Here is a 16064-nt window from a genome sequence, read left to right as displayed (position 1 = left end):
GGGTGGTCGACCAATTCGAACTTCAATTCTTCAATTTTAGCCATTGATCGTAAACATGTGTGAACACGGGCACTGTCCTGATGAAAGAGGATTTTTTTCCTATTTAAATGAGGCCGTTTTTCTTCAATTTTGTTTTTTAGCTGGTCCAATAAAGATGCATAATAATCCCCTGTTATTGTTTTTCCTTTTTCCAAATAGTCAACGAAAATAATTCCACGTGCATCCCAAAATACAGTAGCCATAACCTTACCAGCTGATTTTACGGTTTTCGCCTTCTTTGGACATGGTTCGCCTTTCGCAATCCACTGCTTTGACTGTTCTTTCGTCTCGGGAGTATAGTGGTGTATCCATGTTTCATCTACAGTCACAAAGCGACGAAAAAATTCATCCGGATTGCGTTGCATGAGCGACAACAGGGCTTTAGAGGCCACCACCCTATTGCGTTTATTGTCGACTGTGAGCAAACGCGGCACCCATCTTGCAGAAATTTTTTTCATGCCCAATTTGTCATGTAAAATAGAAATGACGCTACCTTTTGAGATCCCTGTAACCTCAATTATCTCACTCAACTTTAATCTTCGGTCACTTAACACCATATCGTGGATTTTATTGATCATTTCTGGTATAGTCACCTCTACAGGACGTCCTGAGCGTGGTTCATCCTTTGTTGATGTACGACCACGTTTAAATTCATTTAACCAGTTATAAATAGTTGCAAGTGAAGGAGCAGATGTGCCGTGAACTAAATCCAACTCATTTTTTATTTCCTTTGCTGTTAACCCTTTTATATTAAAATAATTAATAACAGCTCTAAACTCAATTTTCTCCATTTTTGTAAACAAGCAATTTTTTTTTTTAAATGTACGAGAAACACACAACAACCCGACCAATCTGATTGAAACTTCGCAGCATACTGAATCGGTAGTGCCGCTGCATGAAAACAAACCGCTTACAGTACTAGTCGCGCCACCTGTCGGCTTTTCTAAGGACTTATTGACCTACCCTCGTATTTACCAACATTTAATTTTATTATATATAAGTCTGAAGTTACTAAGTTAAACTTATACAGAAATTCTTTGAAAATAAATATGCTGCATTCATAGACGACCCGTGAAAGCCTATGGTTTGAATGCCGTATTTGTAGTTAAAAGTATACCTTTATGTATTAGTTGCAACTTGCGATGAATCCGGGTTAATTCCATAAATAACACGGTTAATTCGAAATTCATTGATAATCGAAATTTTCGGCAAAATTAACTTTTTATAGCAATTTCTATTAATTCGACGAATGAACCATACTAGTCTACACCGATATTAATCTGCAAGAAATTTTATCGGAAATGGAAACAATGTTATGAAATTGTATCAAAAAAAGTTACAAGTTTATCATAAAATTTGTATTTGGTAATTCAAATTTTTTTCGATTTTCATTTCCGTCTATTTCAAATTAACGGGGTTTTACTGTAAATTATGGGCGTACTGGTGGTCAAAGCGTTCCCACCATCGAAAGTCAATTGACGATACTGGATGATACTAACATTGGATTTTTAGATTGGTATATGCAGAATCATATAGCTTGTGTAGGATCCTCGTACTGCATCTCATCATGTCCATAGACTTGTACAATACAGGCATCGTTAGCATTGTAGCATCATCTTTTTGGCAAAGATTATTGTGTTCATCTAAAAATAAAGTTAACACAAAACTAGATAAGCTCCCTTGAATTACATAAACATGACACATTTATCCTAACAGATTATTGGGTTTTCACCGTGTGTATTTCTTTCTTCTTTCTTCAATGTTTCGGGTTTGTTTCGGGCCACATTGAAAAACAACATGTGTAATTGCCAGACTCAGGACGCAAACCTGCAATCTACGACATTATAAGCTGACGCGTTACCCAATCCTTCATCATGGGCACCTTTTTTTTCTGGCCATTGCAATAAATATAAGCATAATAAAATTGGACATTATTTCAATTTTTTAAATGATTGGTTTCTGTAAGTAATTTTTAATACAGTTATAGCGCCTGTACACGTGCATGGATTTACTGGCGGCAATAGTGAGTATTTTAAACTATCCTGACAATAACTGTTTACACGTAAAAGTGCTGACTTTCTTTCCAATTCATTCTTTAAGAGTGAGCGAGACACGGTGTTGTCATTTTATGGTACTATTTTATACTATTTGACAGTTCTATCGTTCTACTGCGCAGGTGCAGATTGAAAAAAGCCTACTGTCGCATTCTTGTGAACAGTAAATCCATGCATGTGTAAACGGGGTATAAGTTATGATTGCATGTCTTACTTTAAGTAGGCTGTGATATTACTATCCAGTATCAAAATTGGCAGTTATCTAACACACTCATTGTCATTCTTCAATGTATTATATTTATGTATTCGGCTAAGGAAAGATAGGTGTTACAGATTTAAGAAGTCTTTAACCATCGCAGGTTTTGATTGTCTTTTGGGCACTTATTGAACTCATCGTCAAACTATTCTCCTACTGCACGACGGTAAGGGAGACTGCGCCTAAATATTGAAGTGCGGGGATTCACATTTTCACTTTCTTTCACCTCTGCAGCAGGCCGTGAGAGATGCAATGTAAATCAAGTGATACAACAAGGTCACATGAGCTTCCAAACGGTTAATTTGAAAACGGCTTTCACGTAAGCTGGTTAGGAAAATAAAATTAGAAATGGTTAACGACCCCCCCCTTTCATAATCTTTATGAAATGAAATGAAATCATTACATATTATATTGCAACTGAATATACACGCTTTTTATATTTTTATGATTTAGAGGCCATCCATGGACTGAAACCGTATGCGGTTTAGATCCGTGTGACATACTAAACTTATAATTTTTGTCATAAAAATATATTTTCACTAAATTGTAAGTGTATGGTATAAACGGATACGATCAGATGCTTATAATATGCTTGTAATATGTTTCCATGAACAGAAAAGATAAGCTTAGTATGGCACACGGTTCGAAACCGCATACGGTTTCAGTCCATGGATGGCCTATTAGATTGTTCCTATAGAGAGATTGACGGATTGATTGCAATCGACGCTTTGAAGACACCTGTTCTAGATCATTATAAATAATGTGAAATGAAATATATCGCACCGTGAGTATGAAACCAAGGCATCTGCAAATTTTTCAATTTCGAGATTTCAACTGCAAAAGTCGTGAACTTGATAATGTAAAAGTGAAGTAACTGAAAAACATGCAATATAATGTAGATATAAACCAAATATTACGGTTTTTTTAGAAACTCTATTTCTCCTAACAAAACGAAGACTTCAAATCCTAATATATCCAAAATGTCTTTTGCAAATGCCTTGGTTTTACACTCACGGTGCGATATGTAGAATGTCTGTATTTTTTGTAAAACTTTTATCATAAATGTGAAATTACTGGTTTTTGAAAATAAGCACTTCAATTAATGATGTTTAATCTCTCCATAGCCCCGGCATATAAGACATACTGAGCTTCACAGACATAATATGACAGATGTTTTTATTTTGTTTAGAATATGACGTTGTGTTACATATTTTATTAGCATTGAAAGAAAAAGGATTACTCACTCCGTATGACAGCATTGGTTTTACATTTCGAGGTACGTTTGTAGAGCCCTGTGGAGTCATACCAGAAAACCATATTTGGCGGATGTGAAATCCCACTTATGTCTTCGCATCGTAAAATCACGTTGTTATCGCGCTCAATCACCAATGGACCCAGACGATCGACCGTCAGGACAAACTTTATCTCATCTGGAAAGGATTCTCCATGAGTTTGAAGCTCACATTGCAATTTTTATGCAGGCACCGGTGGCGACGAGTCGAGATAGATCATAAATAGTGTACACTAAACTTTGTCAGTCATACTTATTTGTTTTCATTGAACTAAGAATACAAATTGCAAGTGGTACTGGATAGTTTTTATAATTCAATTAAACCCTCCCTAAACCAAACCATAATAGCTTAGGGATGCTGTGGGCGATCCGACAAAAATAGTGCACACTTTTTCAGTCGTACTTGTTTTCGTTGAATTATGAATGCATATTACAGATGGTGTTGATTAGTAAAATTATGTATGGTTGGTTTAGTGGTATAACTTCAGATATTTTATAGATAAACGAATATTTTTTTGACTATTCTACTGTGGTTTGGATTAGGCAGGGTTTAATTTAATTTTAAAAACTAACTGCAAATTATTGTAGTCTTAGTTTAATGAAAACAAATGAATATGACTGACAAGGTTTAGAGGTAAGAGGAAAAAGGTGGCTTACTTTTTTCAAAAAGATTTTTCTATTGGTTATAATATCTGTACCTCAGAGGCAGACGGATGCAACTCCGTTTTTGGGGATAATGAGTTTTTTAAGAATCGTCATGCTAAAGGCTTTATCCATTAGTGGCAGAGAGATAAAAGTCCTAGTCCAAGATATGCATAGGATAAAGATGCAAATGCCATACCTACCTTAGAAGCAGAAGGATGCAAATCCAATAATCCACTAAGATAAAATTCTCTCAAACCGTCTGCAATATGTACTAGACGAGAACGAGCTTTAGAGGAGGATACAGCACTATGGACCATATTATCCAAGTTATCAGAGAAATCAGCGCGGTAACAGGAATACAAGCTGCCGCTATCCATGGGTTTTATAGATTATGAGAAAGCGTTCGATTCCATAAAGAAATTTTCAATACTTGATGCACTCAGAAATTAAGGAATCCCCGGGCGCTATATAAATATTTTCAATAATATATACAGTAGCGCAACAACATCTCCATAAATCATCGCGCATTTCCTATCAGCAAAGGAGTCCGACAAGGTGATACAATCTCACCTAAACTATTTACAGCTACATTTGAAGACTTATTTAGACAACTTGACTGGAATGACACGGGTCCCCATAAATGGAGAATACGTGAGTCATCTACGCTTTGCCGATAACAATAAATAGTAGTTTGCAAGACTCAGAAGGCCTCCAAAGCAGAATGCAGTAACTCGCTGGAGTAAGCAACAAAGTAGGCTTGAAAATAAATGTATCAAAGAATAAAGTCATGTTCAACTGCTTTGCGGGCCAAAAAGAGATCCTCATCAATGGCATTCAGCTCGAACAGGTGAAAAACTACATCTATCTGGCACAATAAGTGTCTATAGGTGGATGTATATTTGATGAAATTGTTCGCAGAGTAAAGATAGGCTGGAGTGCTTTTGGCCGCCTGAATAATTTCTTTGAAAATGCCTAAAGTGCAAAGTGTTCAACCAGTGTGTACTTCCCGTAACCACATGCGTGTGAAACATTGAGCCTAAGTAAAAGAGAGATCCAGAAACTTAGAGTAGCACAACGTGGTATGGGGTGCATGCTGGGCATAAAGCAAAAGGACAAAAAAAGGAGTGAGTGACAAGGATTAATGATGTGATAGAGTTTGCTAAAAACCTCAAATGGAAATGGGCTGGAACATGGCTTGAAGAAAGGACAATCGTTGGACAAATTTAGTCATCCAGTGGTATCCAACAGGTAAAAAACATCCGCAAGGTAGACCGAAAGGCCGCTGGATCGATGAAATGATAAAGTTCTGCGGAAAAACTTGACAACGCAATGCACAGGAACGAGAGAAGTGGAATCAGCTTGGAGATTAGCGAGGCCTTCATCCAGCAGTGAATAGATTCAGGCTGGTGATGATGATGATGACATAATAAAAATTTAAAAAAAAAATGCTTTGATTTGTTATATTTATACCTATAAATTTTTTTAACTTACAAATTGTTTTATTTTGGCTGGGTAAATAAGATACAAATCCACATTAACAAAATATCTTTAGATGCAGAAGGATGCAACTCCACACTACGTTTCTTATTTTATTTTTTTTAGATATAAAATTGTATTATATTTATTCCTTTCTTACATATTCCAGAAGAACTTTAATTGAATTAGAATAAAAAAAATAATGATCATTCTATGTATATTTTCTTAGAAGTTATGAGTATTCGTTTAAAATAAAAAATGTTTTCGGGCTCTCCTGAACAATTGGGTATTTGGATTTGCATCCGTCTGCCTCTGAGGTACAGATATATTTTCTCAGAAGTGTTTTTCAAAATTATGTATGTTCAATAATTAGACAATGGTACATTCTTAAAACTTGTGAATTATTTGTTGAATAAAAAAAATAGTTAATGGTTTGTTTGTTTAGAAGTCATGTTTGAACTATACAGCGGAAGAACTATATTATAATATTCAAATTACACGAAAGCAAATCAGTGTAATAAAGAGATATTTCGTCTCTTCTCGACATTTATAAAAAATTGTAACTATATAAACCAGTGGCGAAGGGTGGAGGTAGGCTGTTAAGATCTGACATTAATAATGCACACTAAATTTTGTCATTCATACGTGTAGTGGTCAATAAACTCGGGCCTTTTCAGCATTATTTCAACAGTGTAAGAATTAGCAAATCATTTAAACTATCGCACAGTTGTCGCATCTACAGTCAGCATATCGTACACACCTGACATCGAAGTGCAATAATGCAGCGGCCAGCAGATTTCTCAATTGCGAACTTCATCAACAATGACTCGCAATTTACCGAATATTCATGCATATAATTAGCAGGTCATAGTTGATTAGTTGCTCAGTCTAAATACCTATTAGTATCAATCATAACCCCTGTTTGATCAGTAAGCTTCGTGTATGTCGCTAATGTCCCACGACTTCGGACCTCGGGACAATATCATAAGTATTGTAACATAACTACTGTAACATACTAATGTACCGATTGTTTACGCTCTAAATAAAACTCGCTCCTGCATCCAGTGGAGCAACCATCACCAAATATTGACTTCTCATCTCTCCTCCTGACGACTCTCCATCTACACCTCCTGGTCATCCCGACACACAGTGGTCTCGTCCCACAATGAGATCTGTAAAATACTACGTATTTGTTTTCATTGAAATAAAACTACAATTTACAGATAGTGTTGTTTAGTTTTTAAAGTTCAATTAAACCCTGCGAAACCAAGCCATAATAGATACAAGTCAAAAAATACTTTATACTAATTTTGGATGTTTCATAGATAGAATATTTTTTTATCTATTATGGTTTGGTTTAGGCAGGGCTTAACGAATTTTAAAAACTAACCAACAACACGTGTAATATGTATTCTTAATTCAATGAAAATAAATAAGTATTAATGAGAAAGTGTGCACAATTTTGTTTGATCGCCCATAGCGCACCAAAATTATTTTGGTTTGGTTGGACAGGGTGATTTTTTAAAAACTAACCAACACCACATGTAAATAAATTGTAGTCTTAGTTCAATAATAACAAATACTTATGACTGACAAAGTTTAATGTGCACTATTTATGCCGGATCTTAACAGCTTACCTCCACCCTTCGCCACTGATATAAAATAATATGTAACATAAAAAATGATTATTTTCCTGGTTTTGAAATAATCTTTGTGTAATATATTATATTCTTACCGACAATTTCAACAAATCGTGTATAGGAATCCCCCTTTCCAATAACATTTTCAGCCTCACACGTGTAGTTTCCTTCAGTTGATTCTTTCGTTACGTTCTTTATGATCCATACAGATGTGCTGATGTCAGGTACTTCTACGTTATTTTTGAACCAGCGATATCTAAATGGGTTTATGGATTTTTTTTTATAGCAAAATCAAAATTTGACTGTAGATTTGGATCAATAACTACCATACGTATATATGCACTGACACGCTACAGTAGCCATGAGAAAACTAATAATCTCTCCGTCATTTCACATATATCGATGGCTCAGTTCCATGGTACGATAAGTCAAAAATTTCAAGCTTCGAGTTATGTTAGCCATTATATTCATATATCGCTCCTGTTCAGTTCCACAACTCGAAAAAATTGATGGTTACCCTCGTAAGGCCGATGTGTTTGTCATTTTTCTACAAGCCAGTATGGTGAGTCTAAACTTTGATCAGCAATTACTCAAAACTACTAATTCCTAGTTTGAATTCCTAATCATTATGGAACTGAGCCATTAATATGTACAGTGTTATTTCATTGACTACAATGACATTATTAATGGACAACGCACTCAGTACAACAGTAGCAAGCAAGTAAATTCGCACATGTATAGGTAAACGTCATGTGACAAAATTTTGCAATTTCCATTATGCGATATCACGCATCGAGAATTTATAGCAATATCACCTTTATTGTAATGGCGTTAGAAGAGTGTTTCTAGTGTTAATGTTCATTTGAGCGAATGATATTGATATTAAAATATGAATTGAGACCCGACAAAAAACATCGGGAATTTATAGCAATATCAACTTTATTGTAATGGCGTTAGAACAGATTATGCCATTCGGCAGACCCGACAAAAAAGTGAGTGTCATTTCTTTTCCAGATGCTTCGTCCATATTAATGTCATTGGTTGACTACAATAAAGACGATGTACAGTAGTCTAATCCAGGGTTACCTAAACTGTGATGGTACACTTTGCAAGTCTGGAAACTTTAACAGAATACCTAGCTTATTTTGTAGGGTAGGTAAATAATAGATAATCAATAAATTTAAAAAAAAAAGGGAATATACTTGTCAGTCCTCGGTGACCGATGTTATCATTAAGAGGTGTTTTGTGCAGCTCAGGCATGTCTAAAGGTGCAGAATTCCACGATTTTATGACTCAATCCCACGGTTGAGCCTCTAACAACCTGCGATGCTACAACGGCGATCTACATGTTGCATTCTTGATGTGCCGAGAAGTGTAGAACCGAGGAAAGTTATATGACAGTGTACTCGCCTTGCGCTTTGATGAGTCAGTAATTTGTACAAAAGAAGACATAATGTTATACCTTGCACCGTCACTTGGAAATCCTTCAAACGCAACAGAGCATGTCAGTTTTAAAGGTTTTCCTGGTTTGTTTGGCAGACGTTTATACGATAAATAGGCTCGGCTCGGTACGTCTGAAAGAAAATTTGATAATCCGTATCATAATTAAGTAATATGAAATTTATTTATTACATAATTATTTAAATACCAGGGAAAATTTATTGGTAATTTCAATAATTAATACTTTACAATGTATAATGATTTCCGTTTGCAATGGAAGTTCCTCGTTCCAATCAGTCAAGTTTTCCGCCAAGCAGGAGTAACTGCCTCCAATATTGGCAGCATTGTCCTCTACTTCAAGTACAGCTGGATCGCTGATGCAGTTCTCACCATCTAAATAAAACCATAAAATATATTATTAAATTGATATGTTTAAACTACTTCGCATTCATAGCCTCTGCACACGTGAGTAGATTTACTGACAGCAATACATATTGTTGCGAAAATAAAAATAAAAGAGAAATGAAAACACTTATTTTTGTGCAAGATCCAACTTTACATGCAATAGTAGCAGTCTGCACACGGCAATCTGAAGTTGTCACCGCCATTCAATTTAAATTTATCGATAATTTTTTTGTTTCAAATGATCATTTTAAACTATCATCCTGGCAACTATTCAACAGCTGCTATGATGTTCCTTCGACATTTTCACAATCTGTCAAATACAACACAACAGTAACTAACGAAAAATGAAATTGGCAAGACAATCAACATTTTGTGAGTGAACAGTTATTGTTGCGACAGTTTAATTTGCAGATTATTTCTGGCTGTAAATCTATGTACGCGTACAGGTGGTATAATGCTGGCTATTTTGCATATTGTGTCAGTAGCAAAAAAAACCTAAAGAAAATTATTGGACAGAGATAAACGATTATAACCTTTATAGTGAACTGTCTATCATTCTATAGCGGTGTTAAAAGACTGAACTACTGTTGTCTGAATAATTGTTGTGGTGTTATTTGACAGCTTGTAAAAATTGGTAAACATCAAAATGTGCTGTGCGGTGTAGTTCGTATTTTTTCCGGCACGTTCACCACCATCGTTTACTGCGCATGCCCATATGTCAGTAAATTTCGTAAAGTTCAGTAGCCGCTAAACTTTTTTGATTCATGCAAGCAGTCCGCAACATGCATGATAATACATTCGTTATGGTTGCGACAGTACGTTCTGCCGCCAGTAAATCTATGCACGAGTAAACGCCATAAAGCTAATATTAAAAATTAATTAGAATATTTAATTCTTACCTAATTCGTTATTGTTATTTTCACTGCAGAGTATTTCAGTAATATCTTTCGAGGCCTTTCCGTTTCTAAACCATTTGACGTTTGAGAGCTCGGATGAGTTAGTATGTCGATCTACGCATTGTATTTTGAGGTTTACAGTCTCGTTGGATAGAAACGGACCGGGTGGGCTTACAACGACAATGTAAGGGCTAGGGTCTGAAAGAAATTTGAATATAATTATTTTTCCTGAATGAATGTTAAATAATTAATATAAATTACAGTTGTTGAAGAAAACTTTTTCTGTGAAGATTAGGGATTGCAATACCTCTGATGATCTTTCAATAAATTTATATTATGAAGTGTTCTTAGATGCGTATTTCACTGGTAATTCCACCTTTTGTGTTATTAGTTTCTTGCACTTTTTACACATATTATAACTTTCTTTACTTTTATCCCGTAAGAAGTAAAACCAAACATAATATTGCTCACTTTTTTTTTGAAAAAACAAACAAAGAGAATTTAACCGCGATTTCAGATTCATCTAAATATACACCTGCTACTTCTAACACCTGTGAGCGACTGGCAAAAATATTTGGATAAATTTTAAAATGGATAGTAGGTACCTACCTATAATGCGAAAAATGTATTTCGAAAATCTGCACGTGTCATTGCTGGTGAAGGACGTCGAAAGGCAACCGTTAAACCTTTTATGTTAATTAATACATTTTGTTTCCACTTTCAATACCGAATATATCGGTATTGTCTGATTTTTAAAACCGGTATTTCGGTTTCGAAAAACACTGGGATACCGGTTTTGAAATACCGGTATTGCAATCTTTAGCGAAGATGAAGCCTAAATATATGAAAGAGGAGCTGAAAGATCGCTTGACCCTATTTCAGTGCTATTTTCCAGCGCTGTATATTATGGATAAAATTGTTTTGCATTACAAATGATAATAAATATATTATTTTAAATTGGTAAACAGGATGTTTTTTAAGTCGATAGGTCTTTCGGTTGTAACACCATTATTAAGACTACAAAAATAAACGACTTGTATACGCTCACAGAATGAGACGAAATGATCTCTGTTTACAGGGTTTCCAAGACATAGACTCAAAAAACGTCCCATAGAATTTAATGTAAATTATATTATTGTCATTTGTTAAGTGAAATTCTATCAAGTACTTAAATGTTGACAATAATTGTTTTGCATTACTGTTACAAGCATGGCCCCTACATGGGGGGGGGGCTAACAGGGCTCTAACCTAGGGGCCCGGACTCAGGAGAAGCCGGCGTGGCCGATTCGACCAGATAAGTGAAATAAACACACATCACAAATTTGCTCATATAGTAAAAAAAAAGTCGCCTGCGTCGCTATTTTCCTTCAATAACGTTATTATTTAAAATTATATGCTTGTACGATACAATTTTTAATTGTGTATCGATACTCGACAACTCCACAATTCAAATGGATGTATTAAAAGATACAAAAAAACACTAAATATACACATTAATTTTACTGCGTACACCATTTGGAAAACGGCTACTGTAGAGCATCACAGTGCCTTTATCCTTAGCGATAGGTAGGGGGGCCCGCTTCAGGATGTGGGGGCCATGGTTACAAGGCTAAAAGAATTTTTTTTATACAAAGAACCATCATTATTTAGATGAACAATAACGTAGAATCGCTAATAACAATCTCACTAAATTGGCATTATATAAAATCTGATGTTGGCAGATTACTGGAATGTATAGAAAACTGTAAATAAAAAAACATAAAAATATTTTAGGACCATTCTACGTAGTTGGTAAGGACGTAATATTATTTAACCTTTTCAATGAATCACGATATGACTATGGCAGTATCTGATAGGCCGCAGATTTTAAAGGACACACGTTGAATGTAGAGCAAAGCTCTTACTAAAATCGCTGTAATGCCGATAAATTGTGGCTTAGTATTTCATAACTTATTCAAACAAATGTCACCGTGTGTTTAATTTTTTAGATTATGCAAATCAATCGACAGTGGCTAGTAATTAAGTCGGACGAGATAATTAGCGAAATTTGTAAGTGTGGTCTGTCGATCACGGCCTCATGGAGCGAGAAAACTCATTTTCAGAGTGCTTAGTAGTAAAACATAATGATTTTCTATTGTTTATATTATAATATTAATTATTCTATTATGGAAAATTGTTCTACACTTAATTTGGGAATCACTGATGTAGGTGGTAATACAATTTTGAAAAAAGATAGTACAATAATATCACCTACTGGGATCATTGAGTAAGTTAGTTGGAACATCTTCATGTTCATCTCTTTCAAATACTGCATGTCTTGCTTTACGGCATGGCAATCCATTTTGACAATTATTCAAGATTTTATATCCGCTGGTTTCATTTATGGATAGACATAAAAGTGAGAATGCAATTAATAAAATCTTCGAAATGTTCATCTGAAAGAAAAGTAAACACACATTTTGGTCAATGTGCCAAACATATCAGGATTCTATTTTCAAGAACTGATAAGGCCGTATTAGGTCAAAACCTAACAAAAAAATACATATAATATATTCAATGCACAGTAAAGTTTCACTCAATATGTCATCATCACCATAAGTCGGGATAGATCCACTGCTGGATGAAGGCCACCCCATAGCTCCTTCTACATGGTCCCTAGATTTTCGTTGACCCGTACATCCACTGAATTTTATGAGTTTGTCTATCTAGCAGATTTTAGGACATCTCTGTTGACGTTTAGTGCCCCTTGGATACCACTGTATGATTGATTGATTGATTTCACTCGCCGAGCGACATGTTCAGCCCATCGCCATTTAATCTGCTTGGCGACCTCTTTCACATTGCATACCCTTGTCTGCTTCCTCATCCATTGATTTCTTCTGTGATCGTTTCGCGTTATGCCCAACATGCACCTTTCCATCGTAATTCACTTGTAATTTTTTCATTACTCTTACATTAAAATTCAATTTTAAGCACGTATACGTGATCTATACCCAATATGTAATGATCTATAAATTCTAAGCCCGTTAATCGTTCTGTTTGTTTTCGCACATTTCAAATTATACAAAGGAAGGTAGATAAGTCCAATTTTATTTTGCGTGCATTTATTACAATAATTATGGGTATATAATATATACGGAAAATAAAAATGTATAACATATTGATCTAATTTAAAATACAATAGAAAAAGAAACAGACATCAAAACCAATCAGTTATGCTTGAGACCATAGCCCCCACATCCTGAAGCGGGCCCCCAGGTCAGGATATTTGGCAAGCCCCCCTATTTATTACTAAGATTAAGGGCAGTGTGATGCTCTACATTCTACAGTAGCGTTTCACAAATTTTGCATGTAAATTATCATTTAAATATATCAATCATTATATCACATCAAATTGACCGCACCACCACCTATTTTAAAATTTAACTATTACACAAGTAGGTAACTAAATTTTATTATAATACAAGTTTTTCAAAGTGTTGAAATTGTCGTTTCGTGCAACATATCCATAAAAAAAATTGATAGAATATACCTAAGGCTTAAAAACGAACCATAAGTGTGAATGAGAAAGCATTCGGTACGTTTATATCTCCGCAAGATGCGTTAGAGTAAGATAGAGTTTATATGGCTGAATAAAATATTTTTTGTAAATGTCACCGATATATATATTGATTTGAATGACCACCAACATTCATTTAAAAACTGCGAATACGTGTTGCTGAAATTTATAGTTTTTGTGTTAAATATAAAGTCAGTGTCAATTATTTTTAGTTAATTTAGTAGAAAATATGGTTAATTATCTTGAGTTTAAATTTGGTAGCCGTACTGAGAAGCAACATGATGGTATAACTTTCATAGTTAAGTTAATAATAATAAAATTGAGGTTCTACTGGGCGTTATACGCAAGAAACATGGTTTTATTTTGCCGAATAATACCCACTCTCTTTATATTATTACTCTAAGAATATACCACTATCTAAAATACACACAACCTTATTTTTGATGGTTTCGGACATAGTTGCGTTTGCCTTCAATATCTTCACATCAAAACAATATAAATTCTTTTTATATGAAATGAGTGTCTACTTACGATAGTTTCACTTATAAACAGTTTTCATTACTTAGATGGCTATACTAAAGCCACTGCTGAACTGACGTTTTTATGAATTTGAACATTATTGTTTTTCAGTTAATTATAGTTTTTGATAAGAATATATTTATATAACGGGTAAAAAAATTTGTTTGAAAGTTACAAACAGGGTGTTTAAAATTTGTTAGCATTTTCATGATTAGTAATTTTATTTAAAAGTAGAATTTCAGTGGCGATGGGTGGGGGTAGGCTGTTAAGATCCGACATAAATAATGTACACTAAACTTTGTCAGTCATACGTATTTGTTTTCATTGAACTAAGTCTACAATTTATAGATGGTGTTGGTTAGTTTTTTATAATTCCATTAAACACTGCGAAAACCAAGCCATGATAGATAATAGGCAGCAAATAATCGTCTATCTATAAAATATCCAACTGTAGTAAGTAGATGAAAAATGTTAAATGCAATTTTCTCAAAACTATGAATTTGCATTTATGGTCCTTTTACATTGGGGGGGCATTTTTATGCGTATCCGGAAACTTGTAAGTATGCAGTTCGCCATATGACACTTCACCGTGAAATGTTGTATCGGAAATATATGACCGTATCTTAAAGACTGTTAACATCTTTGGGTCGTATAAGTACAGAGATAAAATTCATGTCTAAATAAAACACGGCTCTGGTCGGTTTACAGGAAGCCAGCACCAAACAAATTTTGAAAATAGCCGATATACTTACTGGAATATTTGTTAGGTTAGGTTTTCATTCTTGATTTCAAGAATTTTGCCAAATTCAGCTATGAAAATTGAATTAATGTTCATATTGAATCGAATAAAATTGGAGACCGTATAGTATAAGGTCATCTCTTTCCGATAAGAAAGCTCGCGACGAACTGTGCCACGGTGAAATGTTTTACATAAAATTTATGTGTAACCATTTTTATGATGGAAGGCCAATCAATGTACAGATTATTATTTTTTCTATGGCTGTCAACTCAACCATACTAAAATATTTCATAGATTGGGATTTACCTACTCATATATAAAAACTGGGTGTAACATTGCAATTATTTTCCGTGCGCATAGGTGAGGCCATGCCGGGACAGTGACGTCACTCGGCTAGGTAAAATGAATGAAGAAGCGCGACACTCTGGGATTATACCTGCACCGCATATCAGGTGAAATTTGTTGCATGCGATACCAGCTGACTTTTGAAACTAAAAACTTGTCAACTCATACGGTGTGCGACTGTATATTTAATTAATATTGTTTTGTGAAGAAAAGACTGTCTCTTGTTATAATCAAATCTTTTTAGATGCAATTTTATTTATCATTCAAAGGGCTGTTTAGGAATACCCGGTAGTTTTATTTTAGATACACACTATACCTAATAATTTCATATAATACGGAAAGGTCAGGTCATTGTTTTTTGATAAATACAAAATAAAATAATCTAGAATCTAATAAGATATTCTGGTAATGTTCGGTTATCAGGAATACAGCGGAAAACACATTTTGAAAATACTCGATATACTGGATTATTTGTTAGTTTGGGTTAGTTTAGGTTAGGTTAGGTTAGGTTTGGTTAGGTTAACCTAACAAATAATCCAGTTTATCGGCTATTTTCAAAATGTGTTTTCCGCTGTATTCCTGATAACTTAACAGTACCGATATTCTTTTTTTTGTTAATTTATATATTATTTTTATTGAATATGAAATATTCAAGTGATTATATAAATATGACAATATGCAATTAAAAAATATTATTCGCCTAGTATGCAGTCTTCGCCACTGGTTTTAAGTTATCGTCCCGTCTATGATTCATGCAAAT

The 16064-nt window shown here is 34.5% G+C and overlaps 1 protein-coding gene across 2 annotated transcripts in view; it reads right to left on the bottom strand.

Annotated features, from left to right (window-relative positions):
• LOC147066785 (hemicentin-2-like) overlaps nt 1-14295 on the bottom strand; it is a 33079-nt gene extending 18784 nt beyond the window's left edge. Inside the window, exons 1-8 of one of the 2 annotated variants that reach the window (XM_085954172.1) lie at nt 14233-14295; nt 12397-12577; nt 10146-10340; nt 9091-9234; nt 8864-8975; nt 7497-7657; nt 3594-3779; nt 1539-1682 (exon numbers count right to left, since the gene is read on the bottom strand). In XM_085954172.1, coding sequence (XP_085810298.1) covers nt 1539-1682; nt 3594-3779; nt 7497-7657; nt 8864-8975; nt 9091-9234; nt 10146-10340; nt 12397-12577 — 1123 coding nt within the window. In that variant the 5' untranslated portion in view covers nt 14233-14295. The remainder of the gene's footprint in view (nt 1-1538; nt 1683-3593; nt 3780-7496; nt 7658-8863; nt 8976-9090; nt 9235-10145; nt 10341-12396; nt 12578-14232) is intronic. The other variant, XM_085954173.1, reaches the window with a different exon arrangement.
• Nucleotides 14296-16064: the final 1769 nt, after the last annotated feature.

This window comes from Rhyacophila brunnea, unplaced genomic scaffold (assembly GCF_057557595.1).
Source record: "Rhyacophila brunnea isolate RB1 unplaced genomic scaffold, BYU_Rbru_1.0 scaffold_4, whole genome shotgun sequence".
In the NCBI taxonomy this organism is placed as follows: domain Eukaryota; kingdom Metazoa; phylum Arthropoda; class Insecta; order Trichoptera; family Rhyacophilidae; genus Rhyacophila; species Rhyacophila brunnea.
This window is presented reverse-complemented; position numbering and strand designations above follow the sequence as displayed.